Here is a 22,041-nt window from a genome sequence, read left to right on the forward strand (position 1 = left end):
CCTAAAATCTTGAAAGTCTACAGAGAAATATTAAACGTAATGTATAAATGTATAAATAATAGAAAATAATATGATAATGTGGACTTTTATGATGCTTTTTTTTTTTTGATCAAACCAACTTGTATTGAACTTAGAAGAGTTTAACCTCCATGAAAGGAGAGTACAACAAAGCTACAAGAGCCAAATAGAGTACGAAACAGCTAAAACATAAGATAAAATGAAAATACAGATCACAACAAGTAAACATTAGAAATCGCATCACAGCAGTTTCATAAGTTTCTTGAAAGATTGCATCTCGTGTAACCCTAAGAGTCACAACCACTGCACTAAAGGCAGGGAAGAGTGTTAGCCGAGAGGAGAATCCTTGCAATACCAGCCACACATGTTCATCCCATCCACTCCATAAATGAAGTATTATTGGGAAAACTTTTATGATGCTTTTGAGTTGGAATACACATCACATTTTTCTGTCCTCTAAATATCTACTTTATTAAAATAGAAGTACACATATGGAAATGCCCTTAGTTTTCCCTATTATTTACAAGCAAATGCCACTGAGAATTAATAATGTCTTGCGTAAAAAATTCATGTCTTTTCCACGTTTTAACACTTTCCTAAACTAACGCTAACAAACTACAATGAAGGAAACTAATAATTAAATGATCAATGTACTTCATCTTCCAACTATGCCATGTTTTCCTTTACCAATAACATTACGCCTGCCATATTAAACAACCACAATATTAGTTACCATCGATTTTTATAGTTTGAGATCAAAAGTCAAGAGACATTCATCTATATGCATAATGTAAAATGTATGAAAATTCATAGGATTAGGATTAAAGATCAGCTCATCAGAACTATAAAGAATTGGTTTACTATTATAAAGATGAATCGAGTGGTTATAATTTCCATAACTAATAATAGTAAAAATTCTTAACCAACCAGAAAATCTACCATCTTACGACATTTACGCCTATACTTGCATAAGAATAATAATTTCCATAACTAATAATAGTAAAAATTCTTAACCAACCAGAGAATCTACCATCTTACGACATTTACGCCTATACTTGCATAAGAAGCACAATATCTTATCGTTTCCTATTTCAAATTTTTAACACCAATTATTTAAGGAAAATAGAATATATAATCGCACACAATTGAAACTAACACCAACGATATCTTACTCAATCCTAAAAGAAATATATTATGGCGCACACAATACAAACTAACACACACGAAATCTTACTCACTCCTATATTTTTGGATATTAATGATAACAAAGAAGATACAAAATATTATATTCATTGATTATGGCATCATATTACTTGCAACGATAAAAACAAATCAACGGTATATTCTATTCATTAATTATCGTTAATATTTGCCTTGCAAATTAGGCAAAGTTATTTTTTCTCCCCTAGGGTTTACACCCTCTACTATATATTCTACCCGACTTCAACTTAACCATACACATCTACACATTCTTTTGCAAACCCTCTCACAAAAAACATGTCTGCGAAAAATAGGTTTGATGCAGTCAGCGAACTTAAACCATTTAAGGATGCGTGGCGTGTTCAAGTGAAATTGATTCACTCATGGATACAAAACCCACCTTACGCTGAAGAAACATTAGAGATGGTGTTAGCAGATGAAACAGTTAGTTCTATAGTCTGCGTATTTTGATTATAACTTTTTTTAATAAAACCCTGTTTATTTCTTATACAATCGTTTTTGTTATTAGGGTGCTAAGATTCAGTGCTCGTGCAAGAGAACTCATATGAAGCGAGTTCAACGAAACCTTACTCTTGGAAAATGGCGTGTTATGCAGAACATGAAGATATCTGGAACTGGTGGCAAATACAAACCAACAAAACTGGCCTATAAGATGAATATCACAAACGCTACTGTTTTTGCAGACTCGACTCTTACGGACGATAGCAGCTTTTTATCTCTAATAAGCTACGAAGATATATTGAATGGAAGTGCTGATGTTAAATGTCTTGTCGGTATATAATTTTAACTATGCTCTATTTTATATTATTCGTATACTATATTTTTAGTCAAACGTGATGAATTCAATATTTTCACAGACATAATAGGCCAAGCTATTAATATTGGTGAAGTTCAGATCATCCCAGTCCACAATGAGGATAGGAAAAGGATTTTGTTTCGCCTAAGAGACAACAGGTATTTATGTTTACGCTTTATAATAGGCCACATCTCAATTTATATTGCCTTCAATTTGATCTGTTATCTTTTTATGTGTGTAAAACAGTGGTAACAGTTTGGCATGTTGTCTGTGGGGCCGTTATGCTGAGCAAATGGAGCATCATGTTGAAAAACATGTTGGTGAAGACATTGTTTGTGTGATAAGGTTTGCTAAGATCGGTGAATTTGGAGGTATGAAAATTTTATAGTTTATTTAATACCAAATATAATGCTACTTTCCAAAGATGCTAACAATCAATATATGTATATATATAGGTGAAGTTCAAATAACAAATGCATTTGATGCATCGGTAATGTATCTCAATCCAACTATGGCTGAGGCAATGGATTTCAAAGAGAAGTAAAATAATTCTCATATTTATTTTTACTTAGTCATTTTTGTTTCACTTTATTAATATTTACAATTTAAAAATCTGTGCACAGGCTCAGAAATCAGGTGCTTCCTGTTGGTGGGAATGAAAATCAGGATGCGGAAATAGCCCTGATTAATCATGCTGATGATTGGGATGATGTTGGCATCATCCCAATTTCTGAGTTACAGGAAACTGCTGAGGTTTGTTTTTAAAATAAGATTTTATCACATATTAATTTTCATGTATCCTAATCGATACCACTAATTGTAGCTCGAGAACGTAAAGATCATATGTTCGGTGGAAAGGATTGATACCGATTGGTCATGGTACTATTTTGGATGTAAGGCATGTGGTAAAATTGCTACTAGAATCAGAAGGTCTCCCTCTGTGAAGGTTAATAAACCTACGTTCCATTGTTCTGGGTGTCGTGCTAACGTTTCTAATGTTATTCCAAAGTAAGATTTTAACTACTTCTTTATTTATCAATAAGATACTTATATATTGTCCTAACCGTGAATTATTATCGCAGATTCAAACTACATTTGATTGTTGATGATGACTCCGGAAACTGTAAACTGGTGTTGCTTGGCTCTATCGCCAAAATGATCATCGGTTTTGAAGCTAAGGAGTTGTGGGATGGTTCTTATGATGAGGTAAGTTTATGTGTATACATTTATAAAATAAAAATCTTTGATTTTCATATATAAAATTAATTTATTATGCTTTTCAGATTGAAGATCCTGAAAATTTGCCTCAACCAATATTGGATTTGGTTGGAAAATCTTTCTGTTTTGGACTCTGTCCCTCAGATTCCGGAGCCGAGATCTATAAGGTTTCTAAGGTGTGGTCTGGAGATATTGTTCAGAAAATTGAAACTGAATCAGAGCCAATAGCCCTTATAGAAGGATCTTCATCGACTTTGTCTTCTGGTGTGGTACGTGTTTGTGAAAACATTAAATATACAGTGTGATGTTACATAAGTTTGTTGCATAATTGTTTGTTATTTCTATGCAATAGGTGATGTTGCAGGATGGAGACAGTCATGCAGCATCAGAAGATTGTCTAACTCCATACTCAAAAAGAAAAGAAAATGATTCAGAATTGGTGGACATAACATCTACTTCAAAGAAGTTGTGCACTTCCAATGTCAAGACTGAAAAAGTCAAGATCGATGAGTGAGAGACAAGCGGAAGTACTACCTATGTTTTTTGGTTTTAGTGTTTTTTTTAATTTCTGCAGTTGTTTTTTGAATAATGTTTGGTTTTTTTCTTTTCGGATATTTTATTTTGCAGTTTACTTTATTTAATCCTTTATTTTCTAGCTAAAGGGTTCTTTGTTATTGGTTTTTTCCCATTAATCAACTACATTCTCTATTGTTTTCTATCCAAAATCTCATCAACTAACTTAGCTAACCAATCAACTTAGCATACCCACATCAACTAAGTTAACAGACCAAACAACTCATACAATGAAATACATTCCTATAGGATGCGGATTGGTTACCTTATATTTTTGAATATCGTTAATGGCCCAATTGATCGCTATTCAATATTGCAACACCCTATTACAGCGTTTCTCCTGCATAAAAGTTAAAAATATTACACATCCAAAATGCATATTTTCCAGAGATTATGATATATTAACTTATAATCTATATTATGTCCTTTAATCTTATCAACTGATAAAACTCAAAGGTTAATAAATATATTTTTATAAACGACATTAACCCTAATAATGCCATTTTTATTCCCTACACCAACCGACTCGCAATCACAAACATCACGTTAAACAAACACTGCTATCTAAAAAACCTAGCGCCACATCTACCCGCTTATAATGAAAAGGAAAAGAGGGGGGCTCCGTGGCAGTGGAGATGAAAATCTTCCTCCAAGTAGTAGTTCTGCTAGAGGAATAAGTCGTGCAGCCTTACAGAACCAAGCTATACCACTTCGTGATTGCTCTGTTTCTAATGTGCCATTGACAGATGTTTTTAGTAGGGTTTATCAGAATATCGGATCCTCACCATCTTCATCAACCTTTCATCCATTAAATACTCCACAGAGCAATGATTTGGCTTCACCCCGCACACCATCAATCCGTCTGTTTGGTAAGTATATTTTTTATATAAACCTTTCTACATTAGTTACCTATCTCTCTAGGTAGTTCTAAAATGGTTATTTTATTCTGTGATACCCCAAAAAGGTGTGGATTTGACCCAAAACCAACCAACGAGTTCAACAATTGAAAGGAGTTGTTTGACTAATACGAACTGTAAGTTAAACTATACTTAAGACTTACATAAACACTATATGTACATGTTTATTTACTAATAATTGCCTAAACTATTAAGTAGTTGGATTTAGCCCAGATGCACGAGTTACAACACCTCTAATCCAGAATTCAAAGAGAAGAAGAAAGCCTCCATGTTCTGTCTTGAATGATATAACCAATATTTCACATTTTATATCTAATGGAAACGAAGAAACACAGACATCCATAGATCGTGATATTGAAAAGGATGATCAACTGCTTGCCGATGATTTTATTGGAGGTACTAATCTCTACGTGTAAAGAAAATACATAAGTTCACACACCTTTACTGCTTAAGTTAATATTTCATTACTGTGTTTTAGGTATGTCCGATCTTGAAGGTGAGCTTGATTTCGATTGTAGTTCTCAAGAAAGTTCAGATTCTGAAACTGAAGCAGACAATATAGAGGTTCATGCTAGACCAGACACTGATCCGTATGCTCCACCACCATTTTGTATGAAATCCATTTTGGAACGCACGAAAAAGCGTAAAGAGAGGTCAACTAAGGTTGTAACTAAACCAAAAGAAGAAGGTACTTTTCAAGAAACAATTTTTAAATTATTTTCATGTTAAGAGCTTTTCTAACTAGCAAATGGTTTATACATGTCATTATATGTTGCACCTTAGCAGAATATCTGGATGAGGGCGATCCTGATTACTCATGCGAGCACTGTGGAGCTATCATGTGGTATGGGGAAAGGTTGAACAGACGAAGAAATACTGTGACTCCTACATTTTCACTGTGTTGTATGCAAGGTCAAGTGAAGTTACCATTCCTAAAAGAACCACCCCTGGTGCTGAAAAAACTAATGGAAGGAGATGACAAATTAAGCAAGCATTTCCAAAAGAATATGAGGGCTTATAACATGTCTTTTTCCTTTACTTCCCTTGGGGGGAAAGTTGATAGATCTGTTCAAAAGGGAAAGGGACCTTCTATGTTGGTGCTTCAAGGAGAGAATTATCATCTTATGGGAAGCCTACAACCAAATGAAGGAAATGAAGCCAAGTTTGGTCAACTATATATAGTTGACACTGAACATGAGGTGGAAAACAGGGTGAACTGTTTGAGGTAATTTAAAACCACCATCTCCCAGTATACTTGATCATTAAACTTTTCGGAATTTCATCTTTTTAGATAACAGTTTAGATATTTTTTTTATTTCTTATATCTATGGTTTAATTTCTTACAGCAAAGGAAAAACAAAGTTTGTGACTAAGAAGAAAGATAGTCTCAAGGACGAAGTTATTGACATATTGATGAAGATGTTAAATGAAGTTAATCCTTATGTGAAGCAGTTCAGATCAGCTAAAGATAGGTTTCGGACAGATCCTAATGATGCTTTTCATATGCGAATTGTGAGTGATCGCTTGTCGGATGGAAGAACTTATAATACTCCCACGGCTTCTGAAGTTGCTGCACTCATTCCTGGTGATTTTAATCTAGATATGAATATCAGAGATATTGTTCTTCAGAGAAAATCAGGGAAGCTTCAGAGGATAAACGAGATTCATGCTTCCTATCTTGCACTGCAGTATCCTTTATTGTTTACCCATGGAGAAGACGGATTCAGACTGGGTATTGCGAAAGGTGTGACAGCAGCATCGAAAAAACTTAAGAAGGCTAATATCAGTATGAGGCAATTCTTTGCTTATCGTCTACATGAGCGTAAGGATGAGTCTCACTGTCTCTTACATGCTAGACGACTTTTTCAGCAATTCATTGTGGATGCCTTCACAACTATTGAATCAAACCGCTTACGCTATCTGAAGTTCAACCAGTCCACACTACGGTCTGATAGTTACGATTCTATAAAGGAGTCTGAGAATGCTGGAATGGTTGATATGTATGAGCAAGGGAATGAATTCATATTGCCAGCTTCTTTTGTCGGGAGTCCTAGATATATGAAGAACAACTACTTGGATGCTATGACCATATGTAAGCATTTTGGATTTCCTGATCTGTTCATTACTTTTACATGCAATCCTAAATGGCCAGAGATCACAAGGTATCTGAAAAAAAGGAAGTTAAAAGCAGAGGATAGACCAGACATTATTTGTAGGCTATTCAAGATGAAACTTGAATCCTTGATGGACGATTTAACAAGAAAGAACATGCTTGGAAAAACTGTCGCTTGTAAGTTCACCTACTCAGCTATCTACATCTTTTTTTCTTAAATTCGTTTCAATTGAATCACTAAGTTTGTTTTTATTTTTTACATTTGTTTGTCACAGCAATGTATACTATCGAGTTCCAAAAACGTGGTCTACCCCATGCCCACATTCTCTTATTTCTTCACCCCACCAGCAAGCTTCCCAACACAGACGACATCGACAAGATTATATCTGCAGAAATACCTAACAAGGTGGAAGAACCAGAGCTCTATGATGTGATTAAAGATATGATGATTCATGGTCCTTGTGGAGCTGCTAATATGAATTCTCCATGTATGGAGAATGGATTGTGTTCAAAGTCATACCCAAAATCATTTGCTGAGAAGACCACAATTAATAAAGAAGGGTTTCCTATTTATAGAAGGCGTGAGCAATCATCGAGTTTTGTTGAGAAGAATGGGTTTAGATGTGATAACCGATATGTTATTCCTTACAACAAGCAGCTATCGCTTCGTTATAGAGCTCACATAAATGTAGAGTGGTGCAACCAAGCAGGTTCTATTAAGTACTTATTTAAGTACATTAATAAAGGCCAAGATCGGGTAACAGTAGCTGTCGAACCGCCTGCTCATATCGTGGACAGTATATTGGCAAATGGAGGCGGAAATGTTGTAGATGCCAGTGAAGAAAGTCTTCAGAAAAAGAGGAATGAAATCAAGGACTTTTTTGATTGCAGGTACATTCTATAATCTACTTCGTTAAACATTCTATAATCAGAGAGTTTTGTATTCAATTATTGCTTATTGTCATTGCAGATATGTTTCTGCTTGTGAAGGGACTTGGAGAATTTTCAAGTTTCCAATTCACTATAGGAGTTGTTCAGTTGAGAAACTACAATTTCATCTTCCTGGGAAACAAATGGTTATCTTCAAGGGGAAAGATAAACTCAAAGCTGTGGTCAGTCGAAAACTGATAGAGAATACAATGTTCCTGGCGTGGTTTGAGCTGAATAAGGTTGATGAACTTGCAAGAACTCTAACCTATGCGCAGATACCAAACTTCTTTACTTATAACAAGAAGCAGAAGAAGTGGATCAGGCGAAAAAGAGGTTTCAGCATTGGGAGGATTAACTATGCTCCGCGGAAACAAGAAGATGCTTACTTTTTGAGGGTTTTGTTGAACATCGTTAAAGGCCCTACCTGTTACGACGACTTTAAAACATACGAAGGTGTTCTTTACCCTAGCTACAAGCTAGCATGTTTTGCTCGTGGGTTACTAGATGATGATCAGGAGTACATTGATGATATTTTACGGAGGAGTTATGAAAGCACAGCAAGTGAACTTCGACAAATTTTTGTTATGATGCTGATGAATGACAGTTTATCTATGCCAGAGGTTGTTTGGGAACATACATGGGAGTGCCTCTCGGAAGATATTGAGTATAACCGAAGAAAATATTTCAACCGACCAGGTAATATTAATCTGCATATATTTATTTCAAATTCATAAACAAAAACCGAGTTATGTAAGTATTGCTTTGTATTTTTTTGACTTCCGCTTTTGTTTTGTAGGGTTATTGATAAGTGACGAAGATAAAAAAAAATATGCATTGCAAGAGATTGACAATCTTCTGAAGCGTAATGGTACTTGTCTAGCAAAATTCGAGACTATGCCAAAACTGCCAAAGACAAGGGTTCAGGATTCAAATGTGTTGATACTTGATGAAAGAAACTATTCACGTGAGTCACTGCTAGAAACTCTTGATCGAGACTGCCAGAAAATGACAGACGAGCAAAAAAAAGTATATGATGAAATACTTTCGGCTGTGGATAATGGAACAGGTGGAATGTTCTTTGTTGATGGATTTGGTGGTACTGGGAAAACATTTCTATGGAAATTACTGTCTGCAACTATTAGAAGTCGAGGTGATATTGTGCTAAACGTTGCTTCCAGTGGCATTGCTTCGTTGTTGTTACAAGGTGGTAGGACTGCTCATTCAAGATTTGGGATTCCACTAAATCCTGATGAATTTTCTTCGTGTACTATATCGCATGGATCTGATCAGGCTAATTTGGTGAAGGAATCATCACTTATTATATGGGACGAAGCGCCAATGATGAGCAAGTTTTGTTTTGAAGCACTAGACAGAAGTTTTTCGAATATCATGGGCAACAATAGCGACAATCCTTTTGGAGGAAAAGTCATTGTTTTTGGGGGTGATTTTAGACAGGTTCTCCCTGTGATTAATGGAGCTGGAAGAGCAGAAATTGTTTTGGCTGCGCTGAATTCATCATATCTTTGGGAACACTGCAAAGTGCTTAAACTCACCAAGAATATGCGATTGTTATCAGATGGTTTGTCAGTTGAAGATGCAAAGGATCTTAAGGAGTTTTCAGAGTGGATACTAAAAGTTGGGGATGGCAAAATTAACGAGCCTAATGATGGTGAAGCAGAGATTGAAATTCCTTCTGAGTTTTTGATTACTGACGCAGACGAACCTATAGAAGCAATCAGCAAAGCTGTTTACGGTGATTCTATTTCCCTTCAAGAAAACAAGGATCCTATTTTTTTCCAACAAAGAGCTATTCTGTGTCCAACAAATGAGGATGTTAATATGCTTAACGAGTACATGCTGGATAGACTTGCTGGTATATTTTTATTCTTCTAATATGTTACTATAGATTCGAATTATGCCTAAGTTTTTTAAAGCTTAAGTTGTTTCTAATACATTTCTAACGCTAAACTTATTTTATTACAGGTGAGGAGAAGATCTATATTAGTGCAGATAGTATAGATCCATCAGATAAAATTTCTTTAAGCAATGAAGCACTAGGCCCAGATTTCCTTAACACTATCAAGGTTTCTGGTTTGCCAAACCATAGCCTTAGACTGAAGGTTGGATGTCCTGTGATGGTTTTAAGAAACATTGATCCGTCTGCTGGTTTAATGAATGGAACAAGACTTCAGATCACTGAACTAATGGATTTTATGGTTCGAGCAAAGATCATAACTGGAGAAAAGGTGGGGCGGACAGTTGATATTCCTAGGTTGTTAATAACACCATCGGACACGAGATTACCATTTAAGATGCGCAGAAGGCAATTACCTTTGGCTGTGGCGTTTGCAATAACTATAAATAAAAGTCAAGGTCAATCATTATCTGAAGTTGGTATCTTTCTCCCAAGACCCGTGTTTTCACATGGTCAGCTCTATGTTGGTATTTCAAGGGTTACATCTAAAAAAGGTTTGAAGATATTGATTGTGGACAAAGATGGCAAACCCCAGACCAAAACTATGAATGTTGTTTTCAAACAGATTTTCAACAATATTTGACATATTCAGTGATCAGGTATGTGACTTATATCTACATGCATGATTGAGTGATTTGTTTTTAAAATTATTTTTTCTGTTTTCATCATGATTCAGACACAGATGGAGTTCAAGAAGATTGGTTCAAGCGATGTCTGTTTTAGACTCATGATTGTTCTGTTTTTTTTTTGTTTCAATAAGTTTATTCTCTAAACCATTCATCTGTTTTGATTTTTTACAAGCTACATTGGATTTTTCTTGAAACTATTGAATTTTCACTATCCAGATATGCATTACTATTCAATCGATACTATACAGTAAACTAAAATCAAACTCAATGATGTATTTTAAATCCTACATGACTCTACAATTTCTCATCTAAAGAGAGTAATAATGTTACTAACCTTCATGTTCGGTTTCGTTCACCCGTGAATAGAAACTTCAAGTTAAACTTCAGTCCTGTATCTTCACGTCCCACCACTTTAATGACCTTGGTCCTATTAAAACAAGATGAAGAAAATATAATCAGTTCATCTACATAAAACGAAATTGTTTGAAAAAGGTATGGAAAGGTGAACTGATTGTTATAATATGTTTTATATATATATATATACTATACGATAGATAAACTTAATAGATGACATTGTACTTATCTTCTCCTATGAAAGTGTATTTGCCTCATCGCCCAAATCTCTTTAGCTTCTATCTTATTTCACAATATCTTATGTCCGAATAATTTGGTCCTCTATGTAGTTGTATTTATCGACCTAAATACAGGAGAAAAACAAAATTACAAAGTTAAAGTTTTAATTGACATAGCATAAATTATGAGAGTATAAACTTGATAGATGACATCATACTTATCTTTTCTGCTGAAAGTGTCTTTGCCTCATCGCCCACATCTCTTTTAGCTTCTATCTTATTCACAATATCTTATGTCCGAATAATAAAGTCCTCTATGTAGATGTATTTGTCGACCTAAATACAGGAGAAAGACAAAATTACGAAGTTATGAGAGTATATAATTCACAGAAAAGGAGAGAACCCAAAAAAATAGTAGCTAACCTTGAATAAAGAACAATTAGTTTCTCCTTCAATCATGTTGAGATTTTTCTCTTGGTACTTTTCTCACCACGCAAATCAACATTCAATCTTCTTTGATTCTGGAATCACAAACAATCTTTTTTAAACATAGTCCAAGATTAAAAAAAAAACATAGTCCAATTAAAACTTACAAAGAAAAAAACAAGATCGAAGGTTTGAAAGGAAATACCTTGATTTGTAAATTAAACATGCAGATCTTCGAATGATTCATGAAATCAGATTTCCCATTCGAACAACCCTCCTCTGCTTCTTCCTCTTAGTTGTTAACTACTTTCTTCCTCTGAATTGTTAACGAGTTTTTTATTCATCTTCTGCGTTTTTGGATCTACAAAGTCAAACAGTATCCTTTCAAACAGAACAAAAAAAAATCTTATTCTTTCCAAAGAGATTCAGCTACTCCATACCTTGATTCGTAATGATAAATCATCAGATTCGCTATTTCTTCACCATAGGAGGATTTCCCTTAGAGAATATGTGATTTCAACCGGATATTATCTGGTTCTTCATCTACATCGCCTAGAGAACACCGAAAGTCATAAAAGAAACTTTGGTTTTTTTTTTTCAAACACCGAACGGTTACAAAATATTTGTCGATAAGAGGAGGATATGGGCCAATAGAAAGGGATATGGGCCAATAGAACACCTTATTTTGACTAAATAATAATGGCCCAAAAATCGGGTTAATAATAGATCTTTTGGAAAACAAAACCCGATTAGTTTATGTTAATTAATTAATTAAATCAATTAATATTTTATGATCTGGGAATGATGTCATAATAAAATTTAAAATTTCACATCCTAAGTAATAATAGAGATAGATGATTAATATAGATATAATATTACACTTAATAGTGGTTACTTATAACTTTGCCTAAAAATATTCGAACTCATTTTTAAACTATTAACATTATTTCTTTTCTTTTTTTGGCACAAACAAATAACAAATAACATTATCCAAATTTATAAAAATTAATATACAATTGAATAACCATATTAAATTCATTGATCTCAAATATATTGCTAATTTGTCAAAATTGTAGTATCGTTTATATATTATATATCATAAACTAGCAACAAATATTTTTACAACATAATAAAACTCATAATTAATACCCGCCCGGTCGGGCGGGTCCAGGTCTAGTTTATATTTTAGATCCGCTAACATGTAAATCGGTTTACATATTAGATGTTTTTGGATTGTGTAATGTGTATATCTTGTGTGTTCAAAACTTATTATAGTTTACTGGAAGTATCGGAGTACATATGATTTGATGAGATTAACAATATCATCTATGGAAGAAACTAGCACAAACTGTTATAAGGGATGACAAAAGATAAACATAAATATACGATAGATGAAAGAAAAATAATTGATCACAGATATTAACTTGATCAGAAGGACAATTCTCCTAAATAGACATTTTTGTCACCAAAAAGTTTTTACGGAGAAAAATGATGTTTTATTTAATAGTTAAAAGGTTCTTATATCCTAGATATATAAGTGCAAATAAATAAAAATAATAATCTTTTAATTTCAAATTATATGTTTTTAAATTGGAATTTTTATAAAAAAATGAATTTTTCCGAAACTATTTTTCAAAATTTCTTTTTAAAATTCGAAAATATTTTTTTGAAACTATTTTTAAAATTTTTATTTTCAATTTTTGATATTTATTGTTTATTTTATAAAGTTTTAGATCCCAATACCAAAACCTCATTTTTTAAATCTAAATCCTAAGGTTTACATTAATTAACTCTATGGTTATAAGTGTATATTACCTATTTAATGAAATATGTTGGTCATTTTAATTTTTAGAAGCTATATTTGTGATAAAAAAATTAGACTATCCTAAGGTATTTCTCTTATTAGAATTATTAAATTGGTTATATCCACGGACGGATAAAAAATCAGAGACAATTTTCCAGAGTACATATAAGATTACAAACACACTAAATATATATGAGAATTTTATATTTTATAACATCAGCGATGATACTTGCCTGTTCAATCCAATAAAAGTGGCCCTATAGTGTTTGTACAAAGGGCATCTATGACCAAAACCATGATATCCATGACTCGTTAACTGGTTAGTGAGACCCTCGACAAAATGATAATAATGAATCATATCATTTTAAAGTATGCCAACGTAGACAGACACAGAAAACCATATAAGACCAGTAAAACATTGATGTATGTGAAAACAAACTCTAACGGAAAAAACACAAGCCGTCCCCTCAGAAAGAAAATAAGAATAGTATGATAAACACAAAACTCTTAGCAAAATTAAAGACAAAACCCTTAAAATTACATATTAGTAAATTTGAAATCGAGAGAAATCTCTCACAATCATTCGAAAGCACGGGCACATAGCTAACTGCTCCTAAAATTGATAAGACTAATTAAATTTATAAATATGTTGTAATAAATATGCTCATAATATTTCCAAATAGTAATCACCACAAAACACCAAAAAGTCGAATCGTCAATTAATAAATGCATATCGTACGACATAAAACAACATCGCATATGCTTTGTCCAAAGCTCTCTATATAAAGATTCCTTTATAATTATTGCCTATTGGCAAATGGCAAATCTTTGAGATGAAAGCAGTGATTCGTTTTTCTACGAAAGCGATGTAGCTAGTATTGTTTCTGTGCATTAACATCGATTGAAATTTGCATAAGAACGGTTTGTCGCAACATAGACAAGCGATTCCAAAGCCCACGTGCTTCGAACTCGTCTTTATCCTACTACACTTTCTATTGGTCTCCTTATCTCCCATTGATTAGCGGTTCTATTTTCTTTTCATCTTCAGTTTTAACTTATGGGCCGTTCAAAAAAAAAGTTTTAACTTACGAAAAGACTATATTTTTTTCTGTAAACTGGACCTAGTAGTCTTGTTAATGAAACGACTTCACTGAAATAATCATGTGGGCTGCCTGTGCCCCCATTCTACATGGAGCATTTATGATAGGGAAAATTGTTTTTTTTGTCCAGAAAACAACAACTATGTCCCATTAGTCTAATTTCTCTTTTGTACCATTTTTTCCTCTAATATCTTTTAGTATTTTCTAAAATAAATCAAATAAATAATTTAACAAACAAAAAAAAATTCAAAATAGTAAATAATGATTAAATACTTATATCAACTTATAGATATATTTTTTAAGTTCAAAAAATGTTTAAATCATAAATTCATATTTTGTTCTAAAAATGTAGAATTGACATTCTACATAGTAGAAAATGTATTATACTTTTTTCATTGAATCTACTATGTTTAGAATACGTGTTCTACTTAAATAATAGTAATCTAAAAATATTTAGAAAACACATTCTACGCTTAACATATAGTTCTAAAATCTGTAGAAATCGAAATCTACACATTACTAAAAATCTAAAACTTGTAGAAATCAGAATCTACATATTACTATAAATCTAAAACTATTAGAAATCGACTTCTAACATGTTTACTCTATTCTACCTATTTTAGAATACATGTTCTACGGATAAAGATAATATTAGAAGATAATATTTGGGAATATTATGTTTTCTTATTTATTAATTAAAATCGATTTAAAAACAGAAAAAAAATCTTTTAAAAAGACTTCTTTTTAAAAAAATCTTTTAGTAAAAAAAAATATTTTAAAAAAATAGTTTTTAGTAAAAAAAACTTTTTAAGAAAATATTTTTTAGAACATTTTTTTTGGTAAAAAAAGCTTTAAAAAAAACAAATATTAAAAAAAAAATCTTTAAAAACGAAATTCTTTTTTTGGGGTAAAATATTAATTGAGATTTTAATTTTAATTTTTTAACCTTATTAGTAAAAATATATTTTAATATTTAAAATTAGTTTTTAATTGTAATTTTGAATTTTTAATTGAAATTTAAGGACATTATTGCCATTTAGAAAAAAATTAGCTTAATAGGACATAAAGTAAGAAAAATTAGACTAAGAGGACATACTTGTTGTTTTTTTGGGCTAAAAAAACAATTTTCTCTTTATGATATAAAAGCCTATATATCTGTTTAGAAAAACCGATATATCCGTTTAAAAAAACCTATATATCCGTTTAAAATGGCCCATTCTACAGGGAGCCAATATATTTTATGGGCTTACATGGGCCCTTTTTCTATCAACTCCTGATGAATTAGACTTTTTTTGCAAGTATTAGTGTAAACTCGATTTTAACTTTTATTTTGCTCTGAAGATTTGACAAATCGTTGCAATGAAGAATTGCAGATGATAAATTACCCTAAAATAAACAAAATATAATATGGATGTTACGTCGTCTTCTTATTGTATTTCTAATCTAAAACGTACGATGTTGAATAAGTCTAACTAACGTGTTCTTAATCGGTTGACGAGGCGTGTTCTTAATCGGTTGACGAGGCATGAACTAGCAAAAGTCTACAAGATTCAAATGACCTTATATGTAAAATTAAAAAATGAACGAAAATGATGTTGGATAGTCACTGTGATCTAGGAATATATGTCTTTAAGTATACAGCATGTGTAAAATAGATCCGTGTTATATATGTACATATACATGTGGTTTGTATGTAGCGTAAAGCAGATTATTACTAGTTACTACATTAACATAAGACAGTTGTTTGTCTCGAATACAAAAATGTGCCATGGCCCATTTGGAGAATTCTAGAAGTTCAATGAAAACGTGAATTACGTTGTGTAACGGTTAGTGTGAAGACTGCATATGTCTCTATTTCCTGTGGAATTGCCTATAATTGTCTTGTTTGTTGTGTTGTATATTTTTTGGTGGTTGTTATATCTTTCCATCTTTCACCTTTGATAACTTCACGTGTAACCTCTTGCGTTTCTTACTAGCACTGAATGGTAATGCACATTACATAAAGTGGGTCATTTGTGAGCGGCCCAAATATATATATCTTGGCCCATATATTTGGTATCCGCTTAGTAGTCGATGCAAACACCAAATCCTGAACCATATAGCCACTAGCATATACTATAATTTTCGTTCGATACCTGAAGCAGTCTCTGCTCATGGTGGCATCTGAAGAGCCAATTTGATAATATTTTTTAAAAGTTGAATTCAGTTTTCAATTTTGAGTTTTTTATTAAAATTCAATTTCAAGATTTTAGATTCTTGAATACTAAATCAATATTTTAACAAATCATTCCCTTTCTTACTTGAATTCAGATGAACCTATCCAAATTAAATATCCTGACAGCGATAATAATATAAACCATAAATGCAAATTGTAACATTCTATTCATGATAGAAAAGCCAAAAACACACAAGAAATGTAATAAAGGCATAAACATATCAGCCAAATATAATAATATTGAAAAAGTCCCAATTCAAAGTTCCCATATAGTCTTCATCATCACTATCATCAACATCATCATCACCACCATCCTCACGAACAATGATGTCTCATCCACCATTTTCCCCCTCAAAAAACTTTCGTAGGTAATCAAATATTAAGAAAAAAATAACGAGAAAAAGCAGACACAAAAGTCATAAAACACAATGTGGCACACCATTGTTCCCTTTTAATTGGGCAACGGGCAATGGCATTTGTAATTATTGAGTAAGACTCGATTAGTCAAACGTTGTTTGTTGACTGGTGGAGCAGTGGAGCTGTGATGGAGCCGCGAGAAACGGGTGCACGCTCGATACCATGCTCCGCGGAGGACTGGAACGTCGCCTTCTCAAGAGCTGCGAACTTCCTCTCTTCGCTCTTACCGTACAACACAAAGTAAAGTCCCGCTATAATCAGCACAGCTCCAATAATTCTGCCAATAGAATTTGACCACATGGCGTAACAAGTTTAAATTCTCGTTTCGCTCGAAAAACATGTTTATAGGTATATCTTAGTGTTAAAAAGCATTAAAAATTAAAAGAAAAGAAGAAGTTGTTGCTTAACTAAGATAAAAAAATCATGTATCTTAGTGGTAGTGTCATAGAGGTATTGACTAGAAGAGAAGTGAAGAGATGAAATGTTGTCTCATTCTCTTTCCCTCGTTTCTCTTTCTCTCGTTAAAACCCACTTAAAATACAATTAAAGTATCTGTCTATAAACATGCTCTTAGAAATTATTATCATTACTGTAAATCACCCTTTTGCATTATTTATTAATTTTTACGTACCCGCCCAAGTAAAACTCTTCGCCTAAAGCAATCGAAGCCATTATGGCAACGACCAAAGTTTGAACAGGTTGGTAAACAGCAACGAACACTGGACCCCCTCTGTCAATACACCAAATCTGAACAGCAAACGCGATTCCAGACGCCACTATTCCCTGAAAATACCAAAAGGTTAGGACTAAACTGATCAATCTTAAATTACAGGGGGTTAAAATGGAATTAAATAAGTAGAGTAAAAAAGTACTAACTGCGTAGAGGATGGTGAAAAGCTCCCAACCGGAGTGAAAAACCCAAGCCTGAGAATCTCTTTCACAGAAAGCAGCAATGATCACGAACTGGATGATTCCGAACAAAAGGGTGTAAGACGTAACCGAGAGCTTAGCCGGGTAAGATTTAAGAACCGGAGCTTGAAAAACGAGCCAACCGGACCAGGAGAGACAGTGACCAATTAGGTAGATGCAACCAAGAGTCCAATTTTTAGGCGCAGCGTCTCCGAGTGGCGCTAACACGGATGAGGCGGCGGAGTTGGTTGTGAGGAGGTGAGTATGGAGGTTGCTAATCGGAGTGTAGATGGTGGGACCCTTGTAGAGAGTGATGACAGAAGCTCCGGCGACGCAAAGTGCTGTTCCTAAGACTTTGGAGATACCGTCTCTTCTGTTTATTCTAACTTTCTCAATCCTGTGTTTGTTTTCAACATGTATGTAACATAACAGTGTCGTTACTATTATGGTCACATAGTAACTACTGTATCATTATTTTGTAATTTTTATTCGAAATTGCATTAAATGTTGTCTACGTTTAATATTATCCACTTATGGTAGGTTTCTGCTACGTTGAAACGTCAAAACAAAATTATTAAAGTAGTTCGTTATGTGTTGTAGCTGCCCATGAGTATTTAAATTATATATTTATTCCTTCATAATTGAAACATGAGAAAAAGAGTGATGGATCAATGCCTGAGAAGAGCAGCCATGAGAAAGGTGATAGCGGGAACAGAGTTTTGCATGGAAGAAGCAAACGTTGGTGAAGTGTAGTCCAGACCCAACAAGTAAAACCCTTGGTTCGCTGTTATTCTGTGTCGTGTAATAATTCAAGAGTTAACATGTTCATTTATAATCCAACTTTCTTATTGAAAAGATAGAAGTGAAAAAAAAAAAAAATCGAAGTGAGAAATATAAATAGATATACCCAATGAGTGCCAAAAAGAAGAACTGGATGAGAAAGTTGAGAGTAATCGCTGGTCTTTCTTTCCTAAATAACACAAGATTGTAATTAAATAACTATATTATTAGTTGATAACAGCAGATATATAGAAATAGGGCGTTTAAAAGGTTACTTTTCGAGGAAGTAAGCGAAGGGAAGGAGAAGAAGCAAGGCAATGATGTTACGGTAAACAGGGAAGACAAGTTTGCTGATTCCCATGTTAAGAGCAGCTCTCGAGACCACGTGGAATCCTGCGTAACCGAATTGTAACGTGAGCATTGCTATGTGAAGCTGAAGCTTCTCCGGAACTCCCCATATTGCTCTCCGGTTATCGGCGTTATCAGCCATTGGAACTGATCTTTGAATCGAATGACGATGGAGTTGGAATGAGTGAGTTTGATTGAGGAAAAGGAGTGAAGTTGTGGAGGTATAAATATTGTTAGATAGCTATCTCATTCCCCTTTGGCTGTGGGAACCACCACTTGAGAAATTTTAATATGGTATTTCTATTAAATGTATATTGTTATAAGTTTATATTGGCGAGGTTTGTCGACGATAGAGTGGCACTCATTTTCTAAGCTATAATTTTACAAAGGTTTCATGGATATATATCTAATGATGAAGGACATGGTTTCTAAATTCAAAACCTAAGAGCATCTCCAATGGTGTTACCACCATTGGAGTCCTTAGCATTAGTATACTATTTTTTTTTTGTGTTTGAATAGTTAAGGATTCATCTTCAAATTTGAAGTCCAATGGTGTTCTCCAATTTGGAGTTTTTAATACTTGTGAAAAAAAAAGCTTTGGCAAAGAACAAGAACAAATAAAAGAACAAGAACAATAACAATTCAGACAGTCATCCTACAAATACACACACAAATAGATAACGAATTACTTCCTGACATCAAATAGCACTCATGAAATACATAGCAACTAAACTCTTCTACCTGCACTTGGAAGTAGATTCCCATGTCAACGAGAACATTCTTGACATCAACATGGTTTTCCAAATTCTCGCCAGTCCATCTTGTGTGCGCCTCTGTTTCTGCATAAAACAAATTAAGAACAAAGCAGTTCCATTACTGGTGTACCAACTCCATATATACAAAGCAAAACTGAGAAAGGTTTCGATGAAGGTAGAGGGAATGAATGAATTACCTTATGTGCTTTTACACGTAAAATCAGGTCTACTTGATCCACCCCACCTAGAAGAAGAAGAAGGACAAAACTACCTTATCATACAGTCCAAAATGAATCCTTTGGAACCAACAAAGAGTGCAAACGATAGGGAAGTTGGGTTTGCTTACCCAAGTTGGTCAATAGCGATGACCCTGAATCGAGAGGCAAGGGCATCAAAATTACGGAAGAAGAAACCTTGAGAAGCACCGTATCCATGAACCATGACAAGAGTGGGAGAACCTTCCTTGGCTTCAAAGGTGATAGTGTTGATGTACCTAGACTCGTTGCTAGAAGATCTAAACCACCTGACTTTGGAGCCTGGTCGTCCTGAACCATGTTGACTCGTTCTTGTACATAAGTCGTTCTGAAGATTATTCACCCACCCCCAAAATTAGAAACTTTCAGAAATTAAAAAAAATTATAAAGGCGTGATCTTTATGTGATAGGAGACAGAGTAACTAAAACAGAGTAATCATCAAGCTCTCATAGATCAATCCGTATCTTTATAAATCTTCTCCGCAAGTGTGCTTTAACACTTCATTCTTCAGCAGCTTTCACTCTCTAAAACTTCTACTCGATTCAGAAGCACTAACTAAGACTAAATCATCATAAATATTCATAATCATCAAATGTCAGGTTTTGATTACAGCGACTTAATAAGCTCACCTGATTCCGTCAATAACGGCGTCAATCCGCCCGTTTTCTACCGGAACCCGAAGAAGAACGGAGCAAGAGTGTGGCTCGGGACCTACGAGACGCCGGAGGATGCGGCGGTGGCGTACGACCGAGCGGCGTTTCAGCTCAAGGGATCGAAACCGAAGCTGAACTTTCCGCATCTGATCAGGATGTGCGAGCGGAGAGATTGGGAGAGAGCGAGAGAGGAGAGATAGAGAGAGAGAGGAAGAAAGAGAAGGATAAGGATCAAGTCCTTCTAATCCTTATTGAAGGATTGATCCTTGGTTAGTTAAACCAAAATATTATTATTATATTTCATTACAGAAGAAAGAGAAGGTTAAGGATTCGTGACAGACCGCCGTTGCGGATGGTCTAAGAAATGTTTTTAATTTTGCCGGCGCTTAAACTCAATTTATGTTGTTATTTTGATTAGTTATCATTTTCATCATTATATTTCATATAATGATAAACTATTAATTAATTATACTGTCAAAAATGTCTAAAACATTCAAATTTTTCATTAAACATCAAACTGAATTACCTATTGTGGCATTCCTGGATAGAGGTTATGGTAAATTAAACTAAAAAAGTCCTTATAAGTTATAATAGATTTTAACTACATGAATGGAGCTAAATCAAATTCTTGATTAAACAGACGAGCCCGCAATTTTAACCGTGTGCTATTGCGTTTTCTTTTTAGAAAATAAAGAACTCGTAAAATGTATAAAGGGGTAAAGGCTTGTCTCCCACATTCTTTTATTTTTCTGCCTGCTCTAGCTGACATGACAACCCTCACGCCACTACTCATTAACGAAACCATCATTATTCTTTTTAATTTTTATTGCATCTTTTTAATTTTATCGTATCTAAAATTACTTTAATCTGAGAATCAAAAAGTTAAAAATAAATAGGAAAAGCACAATTGTTTATTACTGTATGAACATTATAATGCCTTTAGTTTGTCCTTTCCTTCATATTTATTTGGCAGCATGGCGTTGCTACTAATTATTACTTGTACAGTAATCTCCAGGAGAATAGCAGTCTTCTAGTGCTATTAAAATTTCATTTTAACATCTCTTTTTCCTAACTTCGTTTTAAGTTTCCATTTCTATTTATGCTAAATAATGGATGTGATTGGTAAATAAGAACGAGATTGAGAGTAAATTAATTGAAGGTAGTGGGAGTAAATTTAATAGAATAACCGAGAGGAAAAAATTAATGTAAACTAAATAAAAAACATAAAAAAATTAAAAACAGCTTTAATGACAGTGTATTTCGCTGAGAGAATAGAGAGGTACATCTATCTATCTTATTAAAACAGAAGTACACATATAGAATATTCCTTAGTTTTCAGTGTTATTTACAATTGCATGCCACTGAGAATTAAATTGAATTTCCTATTTTAATGTTTGTCTTTTCAGTTATATTAATG

General features: G+C 33.7%; 2 protein-coding genes and 1 long non-coding RNA gene across 4 annotated transcripts; all 3 read right to left on the minus strand.

Annotated features, from left to right (window-relative positions):
• Positions 1-486: 486 nt before the first annotated feature.
• Positions 487-11,980, minus strand: LOC130497520 (uncharacterized). 2 transcript variants are annotated; one of them, XR_008936499.1, is made up of 7 exons: positions 11,829-11,980; positions 11,594-11,735; positions 11,386-11,483; positions 11,181-11,298; positions 10,725-11,087; positions 4,092-4,166; positions 487-719 (listed from the first exon to the last, which is right to left on the minus strand). It is a non-coding gene; the product is annotated as an uncharacterized LOC130497520 (long non-coding RNA). The 2 variants fall into 2 exon arrangements; XR_008936498.1 differs by having other exon boundaries at positions 488-719; positions 11,594-11,749.
• Positions 11,981-16,653: 4,673 nt separating this feature from the next.
• LOC108818437 (protein WALLS ARE THIN 1) lies at positions 16,654-19,165 on the minus strand. The gene is made up of 6 exons (XM_018591407.2): positions 18,889-19,165; positions 18,741-18,803; positions 18,509-18,625; positions 17,801-18,230; positions 17,556-17,707; positions 16,654-17,201 (listed from the first exon to the last, which is right to left on the minus strand). Exons 1-6 carry the CDS (start codon positions 19,101-19,103, stop codon positions 17,012-17,014), a joined length of 1,167 nt encoding a protein of 388 aa, XP_018446909.1. The 5' UTR covers positions 19,104-19,165; the 3' UTR covers positions 16,654-17,011.
• Positions 19,166-19,582: 417 nt separating this feature from the next.
• On the minus strand, positions 19,583-20,983 carry LOC130497455 (uncharacterized). The gene is made up of 4 exons (XM_056990251.1): positions 20,601-20,983; positions 20,063-20,298; positions 19,914-19,960; positions 19,583-19,800 (listed from the first exon to the last, which is right to left on the minus strand). Exons 1-4 carry the CDS (start codon positions 20,768-20,770, stop codon positions 19,699-19,701), a joined length of 555 nt encoding a protein of 184 aa, XP_056846231.1. The 5' UTR covers positions 20,771-20,983; the 3' UTR covers positions 19,583-19,698.
• Positions 20,984-22,041: the final 1,058 nt, after the last annotated feature.

The sequence above is a fragment of the Raphanus sativus genome, chromosome 7 (genome assembly GCF_000801105.2).
Source record: "Raphanus sativus cultivar WK10039 chromosome 7, ASM80110v3, whole genome shotgun sequence".
NCBI lineage: Eukaryota > Viridiplantae > Streptophyta > Magnoliopsida > Brassicales > Brassicaceae > Raphanus > Raphanus sativus.